At 47.3% G+C, this 25,904-nt stretch overlaps 1 protein-coding gene across 1 annotated transcript; it reads right to left on the reverse strand.

Moving 5' to 3' along the window:
• Window positions 1-88: 88 nt before the first annotated feature.
• On the reverse strand, window positions 89-25,904 carry cmip (c-Maf inducing protein). The gene is made up of 21 exons (XM_072698585.1): window positions 24,938-25,904; window positions 13,952-14,077; window positions 12,988-13,038; window positions 11,897-12,058; window positions 11,639-11,680; window positions 11,489-11,551; window positions 11,194-11,274; window positions 10,993-11,096; window positions 10,765-10,869; window positions 9,672-10,031; window positions 8,315-8,380; window positions 7,295-7,321; window positions 7,122-7,170; window positions 6,427-6,534; window positions 6,094-6,210; window positions 5,441-5,581; window positions 4,853-4,900; window positions 4,623-4,769; window positions 4,088-4,193; window positions 3,816-3,886; window positions 89-3,699 (listed from the first exon to the last, which is right to left on the reverse strand). Exons 1-21 carry the CDS (start codon window positions 25,262-25,264, stop codon window positions 3,646-3,648), a joined length of 2,355 nt encoding a protein of 784 aa, XP_072554686.1. The 5' UTR covers window positions 25,265-25,904; the 3' UTR covers window positions 89-3,645.

Raw genomic sequence — 25,904 nt, forward strand, 5'->3', positions numbered from 1 at the left:
CAGTGATTAAATATCAAACTGAATTTTGGCTAAAAAGTTACGCATTGAAAATATTTGTTTGTAAATAATCATGTCTTGAATTCAGAAATGCTGATATTCATTTTATTTTGAGCTCCTACTCACAACAACAGAACACAAAATACAAATCCATACATTTCATGTCAAATGCATATACAAATAATATACAGAGAACAAGAACAGAAATTCAAAGCTGCAAGGAGCATTTAATGGAATTCAAGCACTATAGTGCCACCATCAGGCTGATCTAGATAGTGGACATGGACTAATCATATACAATTTCCACCATTTAGGATAGAGGATACATAAGCAGTTTAAAATTTCATTTGCTCGTTAGAGTGCCATCTTGTGGTCATTCTGGAAAATTCAGTTAAGTAGTATTTGATACAGCTTGGTTTTTCACTTTGACTATGCCGTTTAGCTTCAGTAACCTGAGTAGCAGAGGGCCTGGCCTATCTACCATAGAGAATTGTGGAAGAGGGAGGCAGATCACTGCTAACTAAACTGACCGCCACTGGCCGACTGCCATTTCCAAGCACTTGGTCGATCCAAAACAAGAATGATTCCCATCAGTACAATAATCAAGTTTTTTCTTTCCTTTTTCCTAATGGCTGTAGGTCCTTAAGTACACAGGTGGTAACTGGGGGCCCTTTGCCTTTGGGGGAAATGAAGATCAACATTACAGACATTATATATCCCTGTCACAACAGGATTCCAGCATCTTCACCCTTTTCCATATGATTACCTTACAGCTACAGAAACATAAAAAAATAACTAAAAAAAAAACACAATCCCTCAAAATTCCTGTGGTTAAAACCTGGAGGGCGCATTGCTCACTACATGGGTGGGACTTTGAGATTCATTCCATTAATTAGTAGCAGAACAGAAAATGTATGAAAATGTGCAACACAAAGAAGACACTGCAAGTTTAGCTGGACATCACCCCTGATCTCTCCAGGCAAAGCGACTGAACATGATGGAGAAGTAGTTTTAATTTAGGGAGGGGGGAAAAAAGTTTAACCTGTGTAAACTTCTGCCACAGGAGGGATGGAGAAATAAATAATGGCACTGAAAACACACTTATTCACAGACAGTTTATTTTGCTTGGAATTTCATGTTATGATTTTTTTGTCAAAGGTCTCATTCTGCATCTGAGCACAACAGCTCGAGACGAGCAACGGTGACAGGGCCGCCGGAGCGGGCCCGGAGTCGGTACTGGGACGGCTCGGGCATAACCACCGCTGTCCCCCCCACCTCCCCCCCTTAAGACTGGAGTCCGGTTGGTAATGATTGAATTCGGGAGAGTCAGGGAGGGAAAATAGAGAGCGGACACTACTAAGCCAGAGAGCTGGAAGTCATTCTCAGGGACAGAGAAAGGGGAACGTTACCCCTCTGTCTGTCATCCCTCAACCCCTCCTATCTGACCAATAAAATAATAATAATAATAATAATAATAATAATAATGTTTCCCTGGTCCTAACAATACCCCCCCCCGCCCCATCCTATAAAAAAAGAAATACTTCCAAGACAACCACACAGCATTGCATTGTGAAAAAGCAAGTTGACACACACGCACACACACGCGCACACACATATATAATATATAAAAATGGAATATCACTTTCTAATGTCAAATTGTTGCAACTTGCATATGTAATATAATTATGCATATTGCAAAATGCATTTTCTAACATTTCAAAAAAATATGTATACAGGTGTTTATATACAGGGGGAAAAGGGACAGTGTGTGTTAATGAAAACCTTCCGACACAGGGCAACACACATGGGAAATGCCGATATCAAATTCCTCTTATATGCAGACTGCCAGGACGCCCAGCTCACCCAGTGATCATTCAGCAGAGGTTAGCAGGCTCCTGTTTGCTGTTCCATCAACAACCATTGTACCAAAAACTAAACGAAACAAACACAGTAACCAAAACCCCGAGTAGTATTTCATGGCATGACCGAGTTTCCATGTATTATATGGTGGATGTATTACAACATGCACATATCATACATGTGACGAGCGGCGTAGCTGCTGATGAGCGCAGCACGCCTGCTACGTGGCGTACGCATCATGTACATACTTCACAGTCTCTCCCAAATCAGGCCGTGAAAACTGCTTCAGTTCAAGTGTGAACTAGTGATCTGACCCTTGCCTTATAATATCCCATAAAATTAAATCGTTTTCGGAGATTTAAAAAAAACAAAAAAAAAAACACGAAAGCCAATGTACATGCAGGAGACGCTTTTTAAAACCGCTGAAAATAAGAACAATGAAAATTAAGAATGCTTCCGACAATTAAATGATAATTACAGTGCACATTTATACGCACACTTACGCATACATACACACTTACGCATACATACACACTTACGCATACATACACACGCACGCACACACGTATGCACACATGACCCAGAGATGAAGGCAACACCTGCCTCTTACGAAAGTAAATAGCGATTAAATCGGGGAAATGTATATACATATAATACGTATATAAAGTGTACAAAATAAGAGGGCTAGATGCGAGGAATTCCAGGTGGGGAGAAGCTCCTCCCTGCTTTCCTCAAACTGTACTGCTCAAAAGAGCAAGAGGGCTGGGTGGAGTACAATCTGCCCCCGCCTATGGGGGGCGCTGTTCCCCTATGCAGAAGGAGAAAGGAGGCAGGTAGAGACAGGCAAGGGAAGCAGGGAGGAGCACATGGTGTCACCCCTGCAGACAGAGTATCTCGGTCCCTGAACACCACCTAAACAACCAGAGCCATATACTTACAAAAAAAAAAACTAAATTAAAACCAATGCTATTTTTCTCCAAAAGTATGTCTGGGTGCAGGACATGCCTCACTTCCTGTGGAAGAAAACAATGTCGTAAAGAGAATATATATTCTTTATATAAACAGTACATGAAGGCAGAGATGGAAAAATACGTTCATTCAAGTCGATAAAAATGGCGTGAGAGGGAGGGGTGGGTGGAGCTCTTGCTCGCCCAAGTTCCTTGTGCCATCGCTGTGACCTCTGACCTTGTCACACGCACACAGACCCTGAGGCTTCCTCCCTCGGCAGAAGGGATACAAAGCTACTCGAAGCGTTCTCTTCTTTTTTTTTTGGCATGTTTTCGGATCCTACCACCTTAAAACGAAAAGCGACGTTTGTACAGGACTGGGACGGGGTCACGTTCGACGCACTGCATACAGTGACAGAAATCTCTGGTGGCAGGGGGAGGGCCATGGGCTTAGGGACAGGGGTGTGTGCTTTGAACACAAAGTTCTTTAGAAATAGCAAAGAATATGTAAAACCTACATGTTTTTCCTTCCCCTTGTGTGGCCGACAGAAAGCACACAGAAGAAAATGTCTATTGGCTGCCCCACAGAATCCTCGGGGAGAGGCGCGGAGGGGGGGGGGGGGGGCGGGGGGGGGCCCAAGATGGCCTCTTCCAAAGAGACGGACACGAGTCGGGCGTAGAAACAGGGTCGTTCACTTTGTGTGACGTACAGTAAAGTCACTTCCTGCGTCGGCACGCTGACGGAATTCTTGCACTTCAAGGATTTAATTAGAAAGGGGGTCCCAGCAACGCTGTTGGGGAGGGTGTGGGGGGTGGGGTGTTTCCGTGACGATGGCCCCGTTCACCAGGCCTCGGTGTAACGAACATCCACCTCCTTCAGATTGGGCAGCTTAGCCTGTGTGTGGGACAGCAGCACCGTCAGTTTGACTTGAAAAGAGCAGCACAGTTTCCCAAAAACAAATGTGAAACAAAGGAGCATGGGCCCAGACGGGCATCTCAGCAGACGCCCACCTTGAGGTCCTCGTAGGTGTCGGCAGACAGCTTCGTGCTGTTCATGTTCAAGCTGCAGAGGCTCTTCATGGCTGTTGGAGATATGCGAGACCCGTGAGATGCGCATGCAGGCAGGCAGTGTGCCAGCGGTACCAGTGGGCACCTGCAGACCCATGGGGGCAGAAGCCCTGCGTCCGCTGTCCCTTGCGGCTCGCTGCCCTCCCGCCCCCCCTCTTACTCAAGGACAGATAGACAGAGAGGCCGCCCCCCCCCGCCCCCCCCGGTGCTCTTACAGCTGAGGGCCAGCAGGCCAGCGTCCGTCACGGGAGTCTCACACAGGTTCAGCACCTGCAGGGAAGCCAGGTGCTCGGAGAGGAGGCGCAGGCCAGCATCGCCAAACTGAGACACAGAGGGAGGAAGAGGAGCAAATAGTGATGATACAGAGGAGTAGAGGAGAGTGTCGTCCCCTCTGCCCCATCTCCGGCGTCACAAGCTCCACCCTACCAGCTGGTCACCTGATCAGGGTCTAATCGAGCAGGAGGGGGAAGGGGGATAGGAGTTCACATTCTGATGTGGGGGGGGGGGGGAAATCACATTGTACTTTGGCCTAGATATGCAGATGACCCAAGCGAATACTGTCAGCCAAAGTGAGTCCGCTGATTACAGACAACACAGGACCGCAGTACCGTCAGCCGCACGCATATCCAGTGCGTTAAAGGCGAGGCGTGTGTGACTCAGTGCTGCAGCCTGTCCCTTAGCATATAGGGGATGTTAAGACGGGGGGCTGGCCAAAGGTCAGGGGTCAGGGGTCAGGCGAAGGAGGCAGACCTGGGTGGACCATAGGTTGAGCTGCTTGAGGGATGGCAGCTTGATGAGCTGCTCGGCGCAGGCGCTGGTGACGTTGGTGAAGGCCAGGCTGAGGTTCTCCAGGTTCCCGAAGGAACCAGAGCTCAGCAGCCGTGCCAAATCGGCGTCCTGGAGACACAGTGGAACACACCAGTAAGCACAGGGCCCTGGAGATGGTCTGAGCACTGAGACAGACTGAGAGGGGCACTCACTGTAGACTTGGAGGGCAGTGTCAGCCGTGTGGGCCCCCCTTTCCTTTGCTGGGGGGGGTAGAAGACAGACAGCGGTAAAGAGAAACGCCCCAAAAACAGACATTCGCTCTTCAGGTTCCTGCCTCTGCAGTGTCCCAACAAGCGAGAGAAAACTCTCCCCTCCCAATTAGACAATTATTAAAAATTGAGAACGATAAGAGACCAGAAACAAAGGCTGATGACAGAACAGAAATCGTTCTTGGATTGAGTCTGAGAACTAATTTCACACAAACCACCTTCATTGTTCCGCACTGTCATCACACTGTCGTTGTTAATGTTGCTAATTGCTTTGAAATAAGTGCTGGCTGCTCATGGCGATGAAGCACCCTTCATCTGAATGAGACTGTGCTTCCTGTATGGATGGAGGCCAATCGCACGCTTCCCCTACATACCAGCAGGTGCCAGCAGTGAGCTGCCTCTCTGGGCGCCACACTTCTACCAATTGGACACGATATTGTGGCAGCGGGCGAAAGGCGCCCCCCCCCACCCGGGCGCCTGGCCTGGCTGCAGACGATCTTTATGTGGCAGCAGGGGCCTGAAATCTCTCACCAGCTCCTTCAGCTCCCGCTGCCTGTCACACAGCTGCTCGTACATTCGCAGGCCGACCAGCGTGCTCTCCAGGGTGGAGATGATCTGCAGCTGGGTGTCCTTGTTCTCTATGATGTTGTACTCCAGCATGAGGCAGAGGATCTGAGACACACACACACACACACACACACAGTCAGTTGTAAACACAAACACTCTTACATATGTAGCTAGATTTGTGATTATGATTATTTATATCAATTTCTAACCCCAAACTGCATAAACTAAAGCAGAGATTAAAATGAAAAATGGTCTTTTTTGTTAAACACAGAGTCAGCTGTGCACACACACACACACACACCACATAGATCAACACACACACAGAGACAGAGACACAAAGAGACAAACAGACTAACAGAGACTAGCAAGCAGAGTACCAGAGACAGAAAAATGACAGAGACAGACAGAGAGAGACAGAGACAAAGACAGACAGAAAGAGAGAGACAGAAACAAAGACAGACAGAAATATAGAGACAGACAGAGACAAATAGACAGAAATATAGAGAGACAGACAGAGACAAATACAGACAGAAATATAGAGAGACAGACAGAGACACAGACAGACAGACAGAGACAAAGACAGACAAACAGAAAGACAGAGACAGGGTCAGACTAACCTCCACCATGGTCTGGTTCCCCCGCAGGGCCAGCAGCATGCAGGGTCCCAGCTTGTTCTCTGACAGTGACAAGAGAAACTTCTTGGTCTTGTAGCAGGAGCCCATGAGGATGTGGACCTGTGGAGAGGAGAGGGTTAGAGTCAGGTGTGGCAAGAAGTGAATGGGGTTCTGAGATGCAACGCCTCCCCATCGAACAGGGTAGGCCAAGGCGAAGCTGCAGACGGCTCCTAAGATGGGGGTGTGATACTAACCAGCTCTGGATGGATGGGTGAGAGGATTTTGGAAAGGTGGAGGAGGATGGTGGATTTGATGAGGAGGAAGAGGGACACATACCATGCTGGCAAAGAGCTCTCCATCGTCATCGCAGGCCACGCCCCCCGGGCTGTACAGCTGGAACCAGCCGTCCTTTCCAGAGCGAACACTGAGCAGGCAGGAGTGAACCTGAATAACACACAGAGGGTGAGGATGAGGGGGTGAACCTGTACCGCACACACACACACACACACACACACACACACACAGCCGAGCGCACAGACGCACACACATGCACAGACACACACACGCACGCACAGATGCACGCACAGACACACACACACACACACGCACAGACAAGCGTGCGCACACACACGCACGCACACACATGCACACAAGTTTGTAAGTATATCTTTGTGGGGACTCTCCATTCAATTCTATGAGTAGAATCCTGATCCCAGTAATGACAACCCTTAACCCCTACACCCAGCCCTGACCTTAGTGACGAGCAAAATACAAGACTTTTAGCATTTTTAGTTTTTTTTTTATGCCATTTACATGTTTTTATAAAACTGAGTTTCTCCTTGTAGGCACTGAAAAGTTGGTCAAAACAACAGTTTTTTTTTTTTTAAATCAAATTCTGGGGCTATTTAGTCCCTGGATGTAGTAAATACAAAAACAAACAAATAAGCAAATAAACAAAGACAGACAGACAGAGAAAGACAGACAGAGACAGACGGAGAGAGACAGAGACAGACAGACAGAGACAGACTCACCTCCTGTCGGGGGTCCTCAGCAAACCGCTGGATAACGTACTTGAGCTCCCTGGATGGACAGACAGGCAGAATGCTATCAGGACCTGAACTCGCATTTCAGTCCTTAACCCCCCCCACCCCCTTTAAAGCCCAGCCTTTGTTGATTAAAACACGACAGCCCACAAGGTACTTACTTTGTGAATTTGGCATGTGCAAGAGCCCTAAAACGAGACAGGAGGGATACAAACGTGGTAAGAATCCAGCACAGCAAAGGAAAATGAGACAGTGAATTCTCCAATCTGATTGGTCAGAAGAGTTTCAGTTAATTTTCTATAAGTGTCTCCCAGCCAGGCGAATCATAGCAGTAACTTCGATGCACTAATAATCTAATGAAACATGAAAATGGAGTCATTAGATTCAAACGCGAAAGCCGAATGTGGGGTAACCATAGTCTAAGAGGGAACTATACTCTCCAAGCGGGATATTATACGTTTGTAACAGCGCTCTGCTGCATATCGGCTGCTTCAGAGCTCCCGCAGCCGTGCATTTAAGAGCATATAACCTTTCATCAGCAACTCAATTAAAACCCACCGCTGAAACTGTTTGTTTGTCATTTAAGAGGAATGAAGATCACACAAGCTGTTGAATTATTTATGGGAAAGAGTCTGTGGACCATCTGTGACTGACAGAGGAGAGAGTACATGAGGGGTCGGATTTTACAAAGTGTGCTTCCATCTTGTTTGCTGCTTCTGTTTCTAAATACATAAAATCTCTGATTAGTCTTAATGACCGGTGGGTTACAGTTGAACTCCTGTCTCGAAAACAACAGCCCTTGTCAGGTTAATTAAGAGGGGAACATGGTGGCCAATTACAGAGGTCCCCTCAGAGGAGCAGCCAAACAAGTGGGGACACTACCCCGCGGGAGGGGGGTCTGACGTCAGAGGGATTCCCAGAACCCCTCTCTGCCTCCCTCACCCCCATACGGCGTCCCTCGGAGAGCGCAACCACCGACGCAGGGCTGACGGATTTATATACCAGCTTCCCACCAGTGACTTTTGCTGAGTATCATGATTAGGATGCACTGGTGCCGGTGAAATCAGAGGAGAGTCAATTAAACAGGGGCGCAAAAAAATACATAAATCAAACTGGCTTCCCCCATGGATGAAGGGAGAGAATGAGGGAAGAGGGAGGGGTGGAGTCAGAGAGAGACTCACTCTTTGGGGAAGGGGATTGGCTGAAGCAGACTTGCCAGGGCGGGTCTCCAGTCATCGTAGTCAGACCTGGAAGGTACACAAAGGGACCGTCAATACAGTGGGGGGAGGGGGGGCTGTCATCAAAGCATTTTACATAGTTTTTGTGTACATTTCCTTCGAAGTATTAGGACTGGAAACACAAATATCGTGTGTATGGGGGGGGGGCTGTGCATCCCAGCAACTCTCTGTCTATCAGAGACTCCAGGCATGTAGGACGCGACGGTGGTGAAAATGAAAATGCACAAAGAGCCATTTCCTGGGACGTTTGTCCCGCACGGGTCACCCCCCTCCGCCGTGTGCGGTCAGGGGGGGGGGCGGCGGCCGGCCGAGATCAGCGGGGTAAAGCGCTTAGAGCTCCTCTGGGGAAGTGACTTAGTTGATCACAGCTGGCGGGGATTCCTGACCGCGAAACGCCACTAACATGTACATACACACGCACATGTGCACAAGCATGCACGCACACACATGCACAAGCGTGCACGCACACACATGCATAAGCGTGCACGCACACACATGCATATGCACACACGCACGCACACACATATGCACACACACACATATGCACACACGTATGCACGCACATGGGGCACTGTTATCAAATCATTCCAATGGCAAGCGTTAAAAGATTTTTCTTCCCGCCTCCACGCTACACAACGCATCAAAACACAACGATATAAACGTGGGCGTTAATGAGGCTCCGCCCCCGATAAGGGAATATACAAGGTGAAGCTGCAAGATAATACAAAAGGTTATAGAGAAGAGTCGGCGAGCCGAAGGGAGGGCAGGGCCACCCGCAAACAGAGCGAGGCGTCACAGCGTCACACCGTCACACCGCTAAGGAGCAGACCGCCATCCCCCCCCCCCACGATGGAAAAAGGACAACCCAAAGGACACATCTCTCCATTTTTTATGGATTTTTTTAAAAGGGGGTTTAGTTCACTTCCTTCATAAACGAGCAGCCCCCCCCACCCCCCACATGAGTTCCTGCCCTCCCTGATCACACCCTTTCGCTGACGCACGCACGGGCCGACAGGTTGTGAACGGATGACTCCCACCGACAGGAAACTAAGTGTGAACGAGCAGCCGCTTCCAGCTGTCGGCTAAGGGGTGGGGAGGTGGGGGGGGCTCAGAAAGTACTGCGAACAAACGAGAGAGTGCAGGGTCTCCCCTCTCCAAGGGCCGGGAGCGTTTCTCTTGACAAGTCGCGGCATATCAACCCTGGTCCAGGCCGGCTGGAAGGGGGACTGACATAGATCCGGGGGGGAGGGGCAGGAATGTATGTGTATGTCAGAGCCGGAACGGCGAGAAGGACACTCACAGCATCTTGAGGATTAGGGCGAAGCATCCCAGCACACGGTCGGCCTGGGCAGGCAGCTGGATGGACAGGGTGCTGAGGACCGGGCTCACCAGCAGGCAGTCGATCAGGTTGGGCTCGCTGTCGCCCCCTGCTGGCCCTTTCAGCTTGTTGGCGGCGTTGTTGTTACGCTCCAGCTCCACGAGGATCTCGCTAGAGTTGACGATGGAGGGAGGTGGCGAGAGCGGCAGTGGGGGCGGCACGGAGGGGGGGTCCGGGGACTCCAGCTCGGAGCGCAGCAGCCGCAGCGGCAGCGGGGGCTTGCGCTCGTTCTGCTGCTGACAGCCGTTCCGGATCTCCTTCAGGCTGGGGGAGTTATCCCGGCTGGGGGTGGGGGTGGGGGGGGGAGAGGGGCGGGGCCTTCAAATCAGACCAACTGACAGCTAGGACTCGAAAACCGATCAGAGAGACCAAGACGACTGGCCCTAAGGAACAGTCACGTACAGTCCTAGGGAAAAACCATGGGGGGGGGGGCATGCTAAATAGGACATTAGGACAAAAGAACAGGCTAAATAGGACAGTGCAAAGACAATAGAAGCATGCAGATAAGCAGTGTCTCACTCTCTACGTTTAAATGCATTGGTGCTTGTAAATGTAGGAGGTCTACATCATCCCGGCAGGCCAGGTGAAAAACATTTGAGAAATAAAAATAATAACGCTCGCAAGACACGACAGGGAATGGATCCATCCCTTGGCCTCACACATGGCTAATGTGCTAACATTAGCATTAGCCACACTAGGGGGGGGGGATGCGGATCTCTAACAGTCAGACACACCGTTACACGGGAAGGGGTTATTAAAATTAATAAAGGAGTGGGTGATGATATGATGGACAGCAGGACCACAGCAGTCAGAGAGAGGGGGTAACAGGGGAGGGGGGGCACGCTTTGCATACAAAGTCTCCATGGGCAGGCAGACGGAAACGTACAGAATAAAGCCAAAGAGATCCTGTGCCGTTATGTGGGAGACGGGGCTAATTATGAGGGGGGTCCGAAGGTCCCACTGCTATGGGGAAGCACCCCCCCCCCCCCCGGCGGGATGCGGCGTGATGACCTACCTGTTGATGAATTCCTCGTAGCAGGAGTAGATGGCAGCCAAGCAGACGGCCACCAAGTTGGGGAGGACACGAGGGTGGGGACATTGTCCGGTGGGGCCATGCATGCTGAAACACACACACACACACACACACACACACACACACACACACACACACGTGAGATACATGATGCAATTTCCTTGGCGTGGGACAGCACAGCTGGATGGTGGATGGGCTACGGAAACCAACCTGTGCACGAACTTCTTGACCACCTCCATGCCACCGTTGAGCTCGTTAAGTGCCAGGATGTACTCCTGCGTGAAGAGACGCAGGCGGGGACACTTGCCGAAGTCCTGTCGGGGGAGGGGGGGGGCGGAGGAGCAGTGTCAGAAACGGGAAGGGTTGTGTTGACTGTAAGGACTGCAGTATGTCGCCAGAGGGGGCGCTCACCATGTTGTGCTTTAGGATTCTCTGGACCACGGGAGTGAACACCTCGATGACCACCATGGACCGCGGCCGCTCCCGGCAGTGCTGAGGGACGACATGCAGCATGAACATGCGACACGCAGCATGAACATGCGACACGCAGCACACCCGTTAAGCGTAAACGCACCCCACGCGCACAATGCTAACTATTCCACAGCCGAAGACCTCGTCCACACCCAAAATGCCTGCTTAATTAACCCCGCCTCAGTTAATGATGAAGATGATGCACGGGCGACAGGCAGGGGCCGCTCCTTAATACCTTGCAGAAGAATTCACACAGGTCAGGAGGCGGATGGTTGTTCTCCAGAAGCGGGGCGATGGCCTGCGGGGAGAGGGAGGGCGTTGAGACACGGAATACCGAAACCATGGCGATGCTTAAGCTGGGCCACCGCCTTCACTACAGACTCACCACGATGATGTTCTCATGCTCCAGAGTGCTCAGATTGGAGTTCTGCAAGTGGGGGGGCAAAGGGAATGGGATTAAACAGGCTTGGCAACCATGTAACTACCGTCGGCCTGCCAGTAATGTCCATTAAAATATCAGAATATCGAATTGTACAGGGTATCAGTTTCTGTTGGTTCTGGGCCAAGGCCACCATAGTTGATGCAGTAACCCCCCCCCCCCCCCCCCCCCGGCAAGTGGGACAGAGGCAAGAGAAGGCTGTACCTCTGCCAGCAGGGTGGAGATGATGTGCAGGGGGGTTTGCTGGATGGACTCGTCCTGCAGAGGCGAGGTGAGGGCCATGTCCACCAGAGCCCGGATCTCCTTCAGCACCACGTCCCAGCGGCTCGGATTCTTCAGAACCTTCCTGTATTTGTAGATCTTTTTCTGCGATTGAGAGAGATGACAGGGGCTAGGAAGAGCGGCGGGACCGCGCACGCGAACCCGCACACAAACGGCACGAGACGCTCGCGGCACACAGGCCTGTGCAGAGAGAACAGCGGCACCAACATGGGAAATGAGGACCGCTGAGAGGCCAAAGCACACAGCAACTCAGAACCAGAATGTCTGCTTGACTCAGACTGAGACCTCATGCTATTTAGATACGAATAGGTCTCCTGTCAAGTTCTTGTAAACTATTGTAATGTACTGTATATAGTACTGTCTTAGGCAGGCAAAGAAAATGTTTAAAGCTATTTATTTTTGCGTATAGAGAGTGTATATCTGCTCTAGGGATAAAAAAAAACACAATATGACATTAGAACACATGCAACTAACAGGAATTTTTTCTGTTCTCCAAAAAGTTCCTGATATCTCGTTGGAGGGCCAGATAAGCGCCGCTTCAGTTCCCAAACCTCTCCTCAGGGGCGTCTCAGCCATTCCACGTATTTGTTAAATTTCACCACCAGCTCAATTAATTAGATTATTGAATCAATTACCTCAATAATTAGCTATACAAGGTGTGCTAGTGGTCTAGTCAAAAAATACATGGGTGTATTGTGTGGTTGCTGCAAATACTGGGGCGAGGTTTTGAAACGGCTCAGCTGACACACTTCGACAGGCATAATATCGTAGCTTTACACAAACATGAAGATCATTTAAGCCTCATTTTCTCTGACTGCCTAAGACTTTAGCCCTGATGCTAACGCACACTTGCTCCCGCCCTCTCAGTGTAAGCCGATTCCAGCCACACCTCTGCCTTAACGGCTCCTTGCCCGAAATGCCCCATCTGACTCATACGTCACTTTGGACAAGAACGTCTGCTATGTAAGAAAACGCTAAGTGCAAAGATGAATACGGAGACGACGTGACGCTACCTTCCACTGCAGAGAATGGAACCATTGGTCCCGCAGGTAGCCATTTGCAGCCTGAAAGAGAGAGAGACAGACACACAGAGTGACATGGAGGACGCTTCCCTCACAACAGACGCAGACACACAGACAAACTTCAGGCTTCCTGTTCGCAGCACTGAGATATACAACTGCTCAGGGTTAAGAACAGAGAAAGACAGACATGGCTGTGCATCTGTCCCATTTACATTTTCATAATTATTTACTTTATTTTAAATATGCCGGAGGTTTTTCAGCTTCAGGAAGTGTTCATCTTCTACTCGCAGACAGAACCCCCACCAAAGCAACCGGTTCGAGCCCGGCCACGATAAGCAGAGCCAGAGTAAAAACAGTAAAGAGGAAAAAATGTCTAATGTAAATGTCGCCGGTGTCTAAAAAATGAAGTATATGAATATTTCTCTTTTTTTACAGCTGCTACCCATCACCCTGGACGGGGTGCCAGGCCACACGGGCACACACACACACGGGCACACACACACACGGGCACACACACACACGGGCACACACACACACGGGCACACACACACACGGGCACACACACACACGGGCACACACACACACGGGCACACACACACACGGGCACTCTGGGTAACCGACCTGCCTGCATATCTGCAGCCTGAAGAAGCAGCCCTACCCTAAATGGGAAGATGATGGCAGAAGCATGCAGCGCGGGGGTGGGATTCATATGAAACCAGGCAAAAGGCATGACTGTAATCTGATGGTAAAGGGTGTCCGCAGGATTCAGTTCCCCTTTTTCATTCATTCCCTCCCTCGTTTTCATCCTGTGGCCGCTGTGTTTTGGCTATTCTGTTACTGTTAATTTGGGCATTTGGTTACGTCGGACTCAGGTTTCAGTAGGAAGGCCGAAGCCGATTTCGGCAGCGTGTCGAGACGTGTGGAGCCAACAGGGGGCGCCGTCGAGGACTGTTACCTGGAGCAGGACGGTGCCCCCCGGGAAGCTGAGCTGGAGACAGTATTTGGGGGCGTTGTCCCAGGTCAGCAGCTGGATGTCCTCGATGGTGCTATAGGACAGCGCTGACTCCATGTAGCCCGTGGGCTGGGAGAGAGGGAGCGAGACAGAGAGTCAGTGAGAAAGTGTATATAGACGCACGCACGCAATTAAATCTTTGTGGGGAATCATTCATTTCTATGGCTAATCCCCACAATGGCAACCCTAACCCCCACCCAGCCCTAACAAACATAAGTAACCAAATAAAACAAATAAAAACACTTTTGGCATTTTTTGATTACATTCACAGATCTTTGTGGGGACCTGAAAAATGGTCCCCACAATGTCAAAATGACAGGTTTTAATCACACACACACACACACACTTGAGTGGTCTAAAGGGTTAGGATGCGCCATCTATCCACACACAAAAAGAACCAGAATCAGTCACTTTCAGACCATAATGACACCCAGTCGACGTATCATGTATCAGTTCAAAATCCACTGGTCAGCTTCCCTTTGCCTGGATGCCGACAGACTCATCCGGGACGTGACCGACGCCTCGAACACATCTGTCCGTGTAAATCGAGATCCCGCTACAGGAACGGTCTGCAGCAGCAAGAGAACGACGTCTGCCCTTCACAGCAGACAGGAAACGCAGTGCAGCCGCGCAAACGCAGCCGAGCCAGCCACACCGACACAGGTCTGCACACGTCTGCCAAGGCCAAGGCACTCTGATCTGCATCATGACCCGAGTTATGGGCACACCCCCGACTCCCATCGTCACGAAAGCAGCAGTCGATGACGATTCATACCAGAACCACTGTGCGGATACCCAGTTGCAGGCCAGATGTTTTTAAACTGTGAGAATTTCCCTGGAAGTGTTTCGTCAGAAAGCTGCATACCAACGCAGCCTCAGAGCTGAGCTGACCGTTTACTGGGAATTTCATGATCCTTTCAAAATGTCTGCATCTCGTCCTTCAGCCAAGAAAGAAATTCCTTGCTTTTTACTCTTTTTCGTCATATAAACAGACTCCGAATACTTCATTTTTTTTCCCCTCTTATGTTAGGGGAATGGACCACAAACCAGCCCTGTTGCTTGAAATGGTTAGTCACTGACATCCATTTGAAGAGGCCATTACCAAAAAAAAAAAAAAAACCTAAAAAACTCCACCTTCACCGGTGTCTTCCGCTCTCCTGTCATAAACCAGGTATCCCCCCCCAGGCTCCATCTGGCCACCCCGCCTCGTTCACATGTCAACAACACACCTTGAAAAGCTAACTGGTTACATCTCTTTGAATGTTCCCCAAAAGGGCGACTGAAGTTTGCCAGAAGAAAAGTGTGTAGCACATTTAAAACATTTAATTTGTCTGAACAAAAAACATTTTTAAAACGCGCAAATGTGGTACAGCTCAGTGGACAAACTGTGGGGGCGGGTTTCAGAAAATAACTTACAGCTCAAAAAAAAAAAAAAAAATCTGTAAAGGGGTGAGAGTCATTCAGCAGGCCAAACGGTATAAGCTTAGAGAGCTTGTGCATAACAACAAAGCATTTCATTATAAGCGCACACATTTAACCCCCAAAACTGCCAAGTAAACCCATGGTCTTGTCAACGAACAATACTGGCACGGCATATATTTATTTAACACTAAATTCACTAAGTTTTAACACTTATTACGGCAGTAAACACTGCTGGAATTAATAAGCTACGGTTTCTCTATTTCCAAAGTTTCTGAATAGGACTTAAAAACTGACTGTTCTTGACAATGGGCGTTAACACCCACACTGCACCGTGGGGGGGGGGGGCTGGCTGGCTGACTGAGCATATCCCGCCGATTTCATATGTAAGCAATAAAACTTTGACGCACGGCTATGATCTACCATCCTATCCCGAATGTTCTCAGTGCCTGCTGGGATACGGCTAACCCTCTAAAGGATAACTGGTAAGAAAGATGGATGGATGACAATATTATTAGGTCATATTACCATAACATAAGGTATTATAGTAATATTATGTGTCGAAGTACTTGACCGGAATGGAGCCATTAACTTTAAACAGATCCTCACCTATGAAAAGTTAAACACTTTCTTGAGAAGTTCAATGGCAGAGCAACGAAAGACTAGTGTTTATACCGTTAACGTTCATATAATGTGATACACACCACTGAACAGACGCGGCCATTAAGGAGGCCTGAATACTATCATAATAACTATGTGCCGCCATCGTCATGGCAACGGCGGCGATCCGCGCTGCTCCCGCTTGCCGGTGTTATTCTCCTTCCTGTTCTCCTTTTGTTTTGATTGAGGAGCACAATACAGGTCTTCTGTCCTCTACGCTGCGTTTCCTTGGAAACAAAGACGTTTCTTAAATAAATACGGGAGGTAGAAATCGGTCGTGTACAGTGTCACCTTCCCTGGCCAAAAGAAAACAGACCAGTTCATTGTAAACAGGGCCTCGACTTCCAGCAGTAACTAAATAATTACTTACGCCCCACCTTTTCCTTCCCAGAGGCACATCAATATACAGCTATAACACATCCACACACCACAAAACACACATATAGTACAGGAAGTATTTACCCAACCCCGGCCCCCCGCCCCCCGCCATATATAGATAAGCAATACAACACATTGCTGGAATATTTACATTTTACTTTATCTACTCCATATCTAGTCACCCAGCTCCTTCGTAGCAACAATAGTTAATAAAAAATAAACTGGAAAATTAGATGTCATGGCGAATAGGGTGAAGCAAAGTAACAGACAATCAGTTCTTTAGAATTCGCACAAAACGAACGGAACATGCAAACACAAGTTCATATTTCAGGTTACATTGCTCATCTTAAAAAAAATTACAATTGAAATAAACTTTATTGATCCCAAGGGGTAATTCTTGAATTTATAACTTTAACAAGTACACACACACAGACACAGACGATGCTATATATTTTTAAAAAATGCATTTTTAAATCCTGGTTTAATCATGGTCCTGCTGGCAGAGGCTACACTGAGCAGCAGGTGGCTTCCAGATTCAAAATTTCTAAGACAGCAGTAAACAAGACCAAAGTGAAGCAGGAGACACTGGGAATGACCAAAAACCAGCCTGGCAGAGAGCAGAAGCAACTTATCCAACAGTTTCTAATGAATCGTAGGATGCCATTAAGTGACCATCAGGAGGAATGGGAAGCATTAAGTGCAGGTGTGAAGTGCACTGCTAGGGCAGTTTGTATCAGGCTTCTAGAAGCAGGACTGGAGTCCCACAAAGCAAGGAAGAAGCCCTTCATTAGTGTGTGTGTGTGTGTGTGTGTGTGTGTACACATACGTTCATAGGTTCATAGATGCACACCCATAAATTGAGAAATGAGTGAAACAAAAAATTGTGCTGCGGTGTCTTCTTTTAATTTTCTTCCAGAACTGTGTGTGCGCTAAATTTACTGTGAATTTCAAAGACACATTATCAAATGAAAATATCTCCCAGTATCGTGAGAAAATCCAGTGTCTTGTGCATAAACAAGATGGCTCTCTATCACAAATTAAAGAAAACGGCCTTTTAAGGACCAAAACCGTACGGATGCAGCCAGTCTAAGTGTTGGTCAGGGAAGTCACAGGAGAGGCTAGTGACAAAAATGGAAAGTAACAAACTAAGAAAGAAAACAGCCCCTACGTCACAAGCGGCTTGGGTACCCCCACACATTCAACATTTCTTTGTGGGAAGACACAAGAAGTTTCTGTGTAAAAGCCTGCGTGACACGGCGAAGAAAGGGTCCAGGGAAGATGTGATTAAGCATGTTGTTGACTGAAGAGACAGAGAATAAACACCTAGACTAACTGGTAATGCTTTGCATTGGGAACACACCCGATGGACAGTACCGAAATCACGTGGGGGAAATCATGTCAGGGAGGGCCATGAGGAAACCCCCCGTTTTATTCTGAAAATGACCTTGGAATAGAGTTTGGACTGATGCTTTAGTCAGGTCACTGACCCAACATACAGCCAGGATAGTGCTGGAATTACCAGAGGACAACAAAGTCGGTGCTTGGGAGTCACTGGAAAACCAGACCTCAGCTCAGCTGAGAATCTAACGGGGCGGCCGACCCACAATGCCCTACAGACGCTTGTGCATTTCACATTTTTCGAGAAGAATGCTATATGAGGCTGGCAGACTTACCCCAAGAGACTCACAAAAGTTAGTAATTATTACTGCCAAAATTCCGTATAATAAGCCAAGGCAAGACGTTTCAGCTTTTCTACTCTACTTAAACATTTTATTAAAAACTCTGAAAACACTGAGTAAATCCTCATGCTACATTTTAAGATTTTAGATTTTAATGGAGAATGTGATAGATGAACACTACACTGCCCCAAACAGACAATTCGACAAACAGATTTTGATATAATCAAATCCATGCTTTTTCATTTGAACTTAATTCAGACAATAATTATTTCCCACCATTTGATTATACTCTCATGACAAATAAGATTCACAGTCTTGCATGAGGTTATATTTCAACATAAAACTGGTTTTGATGAAAATAATGAATGATAGGGAAACAGAAAATATTCTATTCCCATGAAGACTGGTGAAAAGAAAAGGCCGCACTTTCAGCCTTTCCTGGAAGATAAGTACTAGAAATCTGATCTCTCCAGTACTTTATATTACGATTTTTTTTCTATCAGCGCCTAAGCTACAAGGCTTTTACCTGGTGCACGTAGCTTTTGGCAAACTGTGAAACTTAAAATGCATTTCCTTTTAAAGGCGACTCAGTTTTGCAATTTAATTATAATGGTATTCTAAGAAGCATGGTGGTCTTATTCATGTACATAATTAATATTTTGTATTTTAACTAAACGGTGCGTGCAGGCGAAGGGTGACACCGTTTTTAAAGGAAAGGGGGGGGGGGGTAATAGGCGCACACACTTGCAAGCCCCCTAAGAGAGGGGCTCTGACGTCACGTTGGAACGGGAAGTCGGAATGGGCGGCCGGTGATGCACGCGTCACGCGCAAACGGGGCACATCCCAGCTTAGAGGGAAACGGGGACGTGAAACGCTGCCGCTTCCACTTTCGGAACAGAGACGCGTCGTGAATCCCAACATTTGCCAAAGATCTGGCTAGGCTACTTCAGCAAACGGACGCCCGAGGCGTTTCACTTCGCGAATCTTCTGCCGCTGGCCCTTTTCGTGGCTAATTGACTTTAAGATGAAGCCTGACCGGGGCGCTTCTTTTGCGGGTTCGCCGAGTACCGGGGAGCCGAACACCAGCCGTTTCGAAGCCCACACCGGCTCGCTTATGCTCACAGAAAATGTGACTCAGTTTCACTCGTTGATGTCACCGGAAATAAAAGCAGGTGCATCAGGACGGTAAATGTTACATCGCGCTTGGGACGCAGAGACGGGCGAAAAGACGGTCAAAAGCAGTACAACATATTTAAAACACCACTACATATTCCGATTTGTGTTTCTATAATGACATAACTTTCACTGTGTTATATATGGGAAAGATTTCGCTTGACTACCAACATGACCTGCTTAGATATGAAACCGTTTAGGGTGACCATACGTCCTTCTCTTCTCGGACCTCGTCATTTTTTTTTTTTTGGAACCCAAATATGCCTGAAATGTCTGGGATTTCGCTTTCATTCACGTTGACATTTGCTTTCTACAGTCAGAATAGTTTTTGTGTGCATTTTTGCGTTGCTTTGATGCCTGTCTTTGCGTCCTAACGCCCAGTATCGTCTTCTTCGCAAACTACAAAACAGTCACCCCATGAAACAATAGGTTCTATCATTTGTGTCATTTATTTACCCTTAATTGTGTATTCACTAATATAGCTTGGTACCAGAATGCCCGTTATTTATTTTCCTTTTTTAATCATTCCCTTCTGATTAAAACCCCAGGAGACTGCTGAGGCAGTGGGGTTAAATTTTTCCTCTCTATGTTGATGACAAACATTTATTAGATTGATAAGTAAATTGATATGTAGACATAAACAGACTGTATCAATCATGAACGGGGGAAAGCTGCATTGGAACTAACCAAACAAACAAATACAATACAAAGGAAAAGAATCGTCATCCAACCAGCCTGTAATGAAGAAAATGTCATACAATATTTAACATCTCTTTACCCTGAACTGTGGATTGCCATCACAAATAACATGAGAAATACATGGTAGTGAGCGAAAGAGTGAAAGAGTCACACCTTTTTATCATACTGACAATCTGAAACAGTGAACTATATGGTATCAAAATCATGTTCCTTTTACATTTAAAGCACATAATGCACCAACGAAAGTTCAATGTTTACATACGTTTGACACATCACATATTCCTTTATTCTGAAGGATTAGAAGAATTGTTTCAGTTCTAAATAATTAATATTAAAAGACATGGAGCATACAAGACTTCTAAAAGCACTTACCGCACTCTTAAGAAGCTTCAGCTGCGATGCATGTCAGAGTCCAGGTGGAAGCTTGTTCTCTACGCAAACTGATTTCGGCAGGCTACTTTTGCAAGAACTATGTATGTAAAACCCCTACAAGTGGGCAAAAAGTCAAAGACGGGGCATGATGCACACGGCCATTTCCCTGTATGTCTCACGGGCGAGTCACGTCCTCCTAAATGTCAGGGCAATCTCAGACCGCGACAGCTCGGTCTATGGGAATTGGCATGTTTGTCCGCTCACTGATCTATATTCTGTAAGCCTGAAGTTTAGCTCGTGATCGTCTGCATATGGTTTCCCAGCATCAGGATCCGAATACGATCATCCGAGATGAGCCACCGAGTCCACTTTAATTAAGATTTATTAAAAAGCCTGTCTGGGTCATGAAGTCATGAAAATTAAAAAATAAGAGATCATGCTGTAGGCCTACAGCTGCCATGTTAAAAAGGGTTTGGAGCCCTTCTAAAATAAGAAAACCACTAAACATTTATTTACTTACTTGATATATTTCTAAATAAACAGACTAAGAAAACTGTCAAATTGTATTACAACTGCACATCTTGTTTTTATTTTACCATGTATTTGACTTTTATTTTATGTATAATTTGTTTTTTTTTTCCTCGATTGCATGTTTAATTGAAATGTCATGTCACCACCTGCACCAAAAGAAAGTTTTTGTACTCGTTGAATAAAGTTTCTAAATCTGATACAACTGATAGATAATCTGCAACAATTAAGTTTCATGCATTTTTGAGTGGTACAGGAACCTCTTCAAAGACACATAATTATATGGGAAGGACAGCAAAATAATCACAATCGGTGACGCGATTCAGAGTCCAGGTTAAGTCGTGCTATGATGTAAACTGTCAAATGCAGGATCGCAAAGTATATATTTTTCGTTGGCGTTACCGCAATTTCACATTCCACGAGCTGGACTACTTTCATTTCTCTTTGTCAATTTGCAGCCCGACCTCATGACTAAAACAAAAGAATTATGGCTTATGGAGTTAAACGCACGCCGCTTGTGTTTTAGCGGAGGCCAAAGGTCCTAACAGCCAGCATGCGACACACAGGGAAATCTCAGAAATAAACCTCTTTGCCGTGTCACGGATACTCCATAAGCAACCAACGTAACTCCTCGCCGTGTGCAAAGGCCCCAAACACTACACTGGAATGACCCTCTTTCGAAGCAGGCCTAATGCAAAATTGTTTGAACTGTTAGATCAAATACGTAGCTTCAGCTACACGCTGAGAAAAGCGCTGTTAAACTTCAAGTCTGGAGAACCGCCATGCCTATAGAGTGCTAGGGGGAAGCCCTCTTCACAGAGCATAATTTTCAGCTGAGTAACTCCATCCAGGCCAACACCCCCCACTCCCAACATCTGCTCTTGTCTGTCTATTTTATGCACCACCACACCATTGCATAAAACACACGAGAACCGCCGCCAATGTGCATCAATGTGTGTGATGTGCATGAGGAGGCTGCATCTGGCACAAATACAGGCAATTATTTAACTCAATTTTATCTCATTGGGATAAAGGAGTCTGCTTAGAAACATGGCATCTGCTAAACTGTTAAGATTCACAGGAAAGACCCCAATCCAGTCATGCTTTGGCACACAGAACAGAATTGTGAGGGCCCATTTCCTGATGTTAGGAAATTCCTAAAAACTCGCTTTGTTTTCAGATGAAGAATTGATATTTACCAAATTACATTATACAGATGCTAAATGGCCACATTATTGGGTATTCCTAGCTACTACATTGTTGGAGCAACTTTTGCTTCCAGAACCACTTCAACAGTAAACAAGCTTTGTGTTCCGAGAAGCTATTCTACACACGACTGTTACATTGAGCTGTTATTTTTGCACTAGTGTCTTTCCTGTTCGCTTTCACAAATCAGCCCATTCTCCTCTGACCTCTTTCATTGACAAGCTGTTCTTGTCCACCATCCTGCCGCAGACTGGGTGCTTATTGTGTACTGCATTATTATTGTAAACGCTGCATTGTGTCTTACACCAAAATTTTTTATTTTTTTTTAAATCACACCCTAGCCAAAAATCGGTTAGGCCACAGATCTTAGCCAATCCAGTTCTTATCCAACCTCGTACCTCTGTCGCAATTTGTATAAATTCAGTATTAGCCACACCATTTCATGTATGGAACAACAGGCTGTTTTCTTTAACGAATTGGTGTACCAAATAAACTGGCCACTGAGTGTGTACGTATCAATGTATAAATATATAACCTATCCTTGGCGAACGTGTAACAGAAAGCAAACAGGAATACTCCAACTCCAGAATGTCACACTGACTCACCATTAGCATGACTAATTACCCTACTTTGCGATGAATGTTAGAAAACAGACACGAAAATGGGCCATATACGAGAACGACGAAAACAAAAGGGTAAAAACTGGAAAAAGATTTTAATCTTAATGTTACATTATACTGATTTATCACGTTAAAAACACGTCATGGCCAAATACAACAATGAATAAATAAAAACAAAGCCGTGGGCTCATAATGTGACAGAATAATGTATAAAGTGACTTAAAATGCAACTGAAATGGGTTTTGGGACGGCAGAGGAGCTGAAACCGTGGTAGACACCGTGGCGGCAAAGCAGACCACGGCTGCCGGAGCACGACCCACTGCGCGTCGCCTGGGCAGGTGGGGCTGCCGCGGAACCGTAAAAAACAGGAAGGCGGCGGAAGCTGTAAAGCTGTTATCCGGCGTCAGATGGGCACCGACACCGTAGCTGCTGTCAGATGGGGGGGCACAATGGAGCGCAGACGGTGTCAGAAAACGCAGCTCCGAGGCACGGCGGCGAGGAAGGAAACGAGATGCGGTACCGCGACGGATAGAAAGATGATGTGACTGAGGACGATAACACGATAACCGGGGACGGTGAAGGGCAACGTGCAAGGGAGGCGCCGAGGACTAACAGCAGTGACAGCGGTGGAAAAACATTTCTGGATAGTTTTACTTAACTGAGGGGGCCGTACCGCAACCACAAGTAAACCTGTCTTTGATGAAGAGGGCAAGGGATTAAATGATCAAATCGTGGGAAAGTCATACTGGGAACCTCGGCTCCACGCACACGTAAAGGCACGGTGGGGAACGACAAGCACGATCTCCGGCTAGATGGACAGGTGGAATGGAGGCAGCACCGGTCGGTGCCTGCGCCTGGCATTGGAGCGCGAATGATAGATGCTGCAAGGCACTTAGAATGAAGAGATAACTTGAAGAGTTAAATCCTTAATTTCTCAATAATTCTGTAATTTGTTTAGAAGCAAGTTAAGATAACTAGACAACTTAATACTATTAGGTTGCCAGGATCACGAGTTTCTATAACCCCTCAATATTCATGTTGTGTAACATGAAACACAGACATTATTAGTTCAGAGGACCCCACAGGTGTGAATGCATGTGGCTAGAAACGCCAGAGACCAAGCTATCAGAGGCCCGACAAAGACATCAAAGTCGACTCATTATTATGAGCCAAAGAAAGCCTTCTACTACCAAAATACACCAACAGATGGGTCATCATTATGAGGGCATACATACAGAAGGTACATTTCAAATACGGACCCTCGTCTTCCTGGTCCTAGAGAACAGTGGTTACCAAGACCGTCAGGCACGGGGAAAGTAATGTTTAAGTCATGTGACAGACACAAAAATATCAATTAAAAACCCAAAACGAGGACTAACGTTGAAGACTAATCACGATGGGTCACTTTCTTTAATTATTTTTCCCATTTCATTACCCATCATGTAAATTATAACACGAGTTACAAAGGAGGTATTTTCGTTACTTGCCACCACCGGGCAAATACGGCTTTTCAATACAATCGGTGCTAAACGTGCTGCTTCTGGAGGCTCACAGTGGAAACACTGGAATTAATGGCCGTGTCCATAAACACGGCCGAGGCCCGGTCGGTACTCCATCTCGTCGATATATAAAATGTCCTCCAACACAGTGCGGGAGGCGACCATCTCCGAGCCGTGCGGCACGTATCGAGGTGCCGCAGCTCTTTAAAAGGCGGCCGGCCCCCTCCGCTTCGGGGCTGGGAGTCCGCGCCGCCTCATTTTCAACACGGTGTCCGATGGACCATTTTATTCATATTTTAATAAGCACAGGTGATGTTTCTTTCACAGACAGACATCACAGAAATGCCAGATGCGATCTGCTCGGCGGCGGCCAGCTGAGCGTAAGTATAACAGCACATAAGGAAACGACAAAGCGACAATGTAGCTCGCTGACCATTTGGGTTAGAAACAAAGGAGGAAGGGGGGGGGGATAAATAAATAAATAAACCGGAACATTTCTGCTGGTTACTCGTTCGGCAGGTTATCCTGCGATCTGATCAAGGAGGGGGTGGGGGCGAGCAAAGTAGCCGGACACCATTAAATGGGACGTGGTTAAATAACTGCATTCATTTGCACGATCTGTTATTTCAACATGGCTAGTGCGAGCGATCAGCTGCTCTGGGGGGTAGGGGGGGCTCGGACAGAACGGGGACTCACCGTGGCCGACACCAGGCTGCTGTCGGTGAGCGTGAGGTGGTGCGGCTCCCATCTCCGCAGGAACTTGGAGGTGAGGATCTTGCTTAGGAAGCTGCGTGGGTGCTTGACCACGCACACCTGAATGTCTCCCTCCTGCAGCAGCTTGTATCGCATCCCGCTGCCGCAGAGAAGCAAGGCTCTCCGACACGGCCCGGCGCCCATCTTATTATTATTTCCCTCCGGCGTCGCCAGGATAGACGTATCCTCTAACAGAGGCTTGCTCTCCTCGGACTGGTGGCACTGGTTATTCTGGAGATCGCTGCCCCCTCCGCCGCCGTTGAAATCCATGGTTTCCTCGTAGCAGCAGCGAAAAAGAAACGCCGCCGTCTCAAATAATAAGAAGTAGGCGTACTGTGATTTCGATTAAAGAGAGAGGAGGAAAACACACATACACACACACACGACCAGGAAAAAAGGCGCTTTGATCAGCTAATGCGGAGCGATCTTAAATATTTCATTTGTTATTTTCACAAGAGAATCCATGAAGGCGTTAAGGAGTCCGGAATTGGGGGGAGTAACAGAGGGGATATGGGGTAACAGCGTCCAGATCCACACGATCTCCCCAGTAATGTCTATCCTCTGCGTCGCGCTCCCCCTGGCAGGCTATTCAATACACTCGAACTATTGCTATATCCATTACGCCAGCCATCGTAGCGGTATCAACCAACGCTTCACGGCATTAATAATAATAAATAAAAATGGAAATGATCCAAAAAAGCGCCGCGTTTCTCTATGAGTTTTGCTCTTTAAGAGCTCATTGGCACGGTTTTTCACCCCTCGCTCGATCTCTTCTTCCTCTATCTTGGTGAACGAACAGGCACTTCGGCTGGGCGATTCTGATTGGCTCGGGTGCGTTCATGTGACACCGCGGTGACGTCAATGGAAGTCAAACGGATGCGCTGAGCGTCTTGTTCTACTGTCAGATTAC

The sequence above is a fragment of the Paramormyrops kingsleyae genome, chromosome 13 (assembly GCF_048594095.1).
Source record: "Paramormyrops kingsleyae isolate MSU_618 chromosome 13, PKINGS_0.4, whole genome shotgun sequence".
In the NCBI taxonomy this organism is placed as follows: Eukaryota; Metazoa; Chordata; class Actinopteri; order Osteoglossiformes; family Mormyridae; genus Paramormyrops; species Paramormyrops kingsleyae.

Excerpts from the sequence above, each read along its gene's own strand:
- cmip (XM_072698585.1), bottom strand. The coding sequence starts at position 25,264 with ATGGATTTCAACGGCGGCGGAGGGGGCAGCGATCTCCAGAATAACCAG. Across the intron at positions 10,032-10,764 it reads TACGAGGAATTCATCAACAG|CCGGGATAACTCCCCCAGCC; the intron begins GTAGGTCATCAC and ends CCCCACCCCCAG. Across the intron at positions 4,901-5,440 it reads AGCGGGAGCTGAAGGAGCTG|CAAAGGAAAGGGGGGCCCAC; the intron begins GTGAGAGATTTC and ends TACCCCCCCCAG.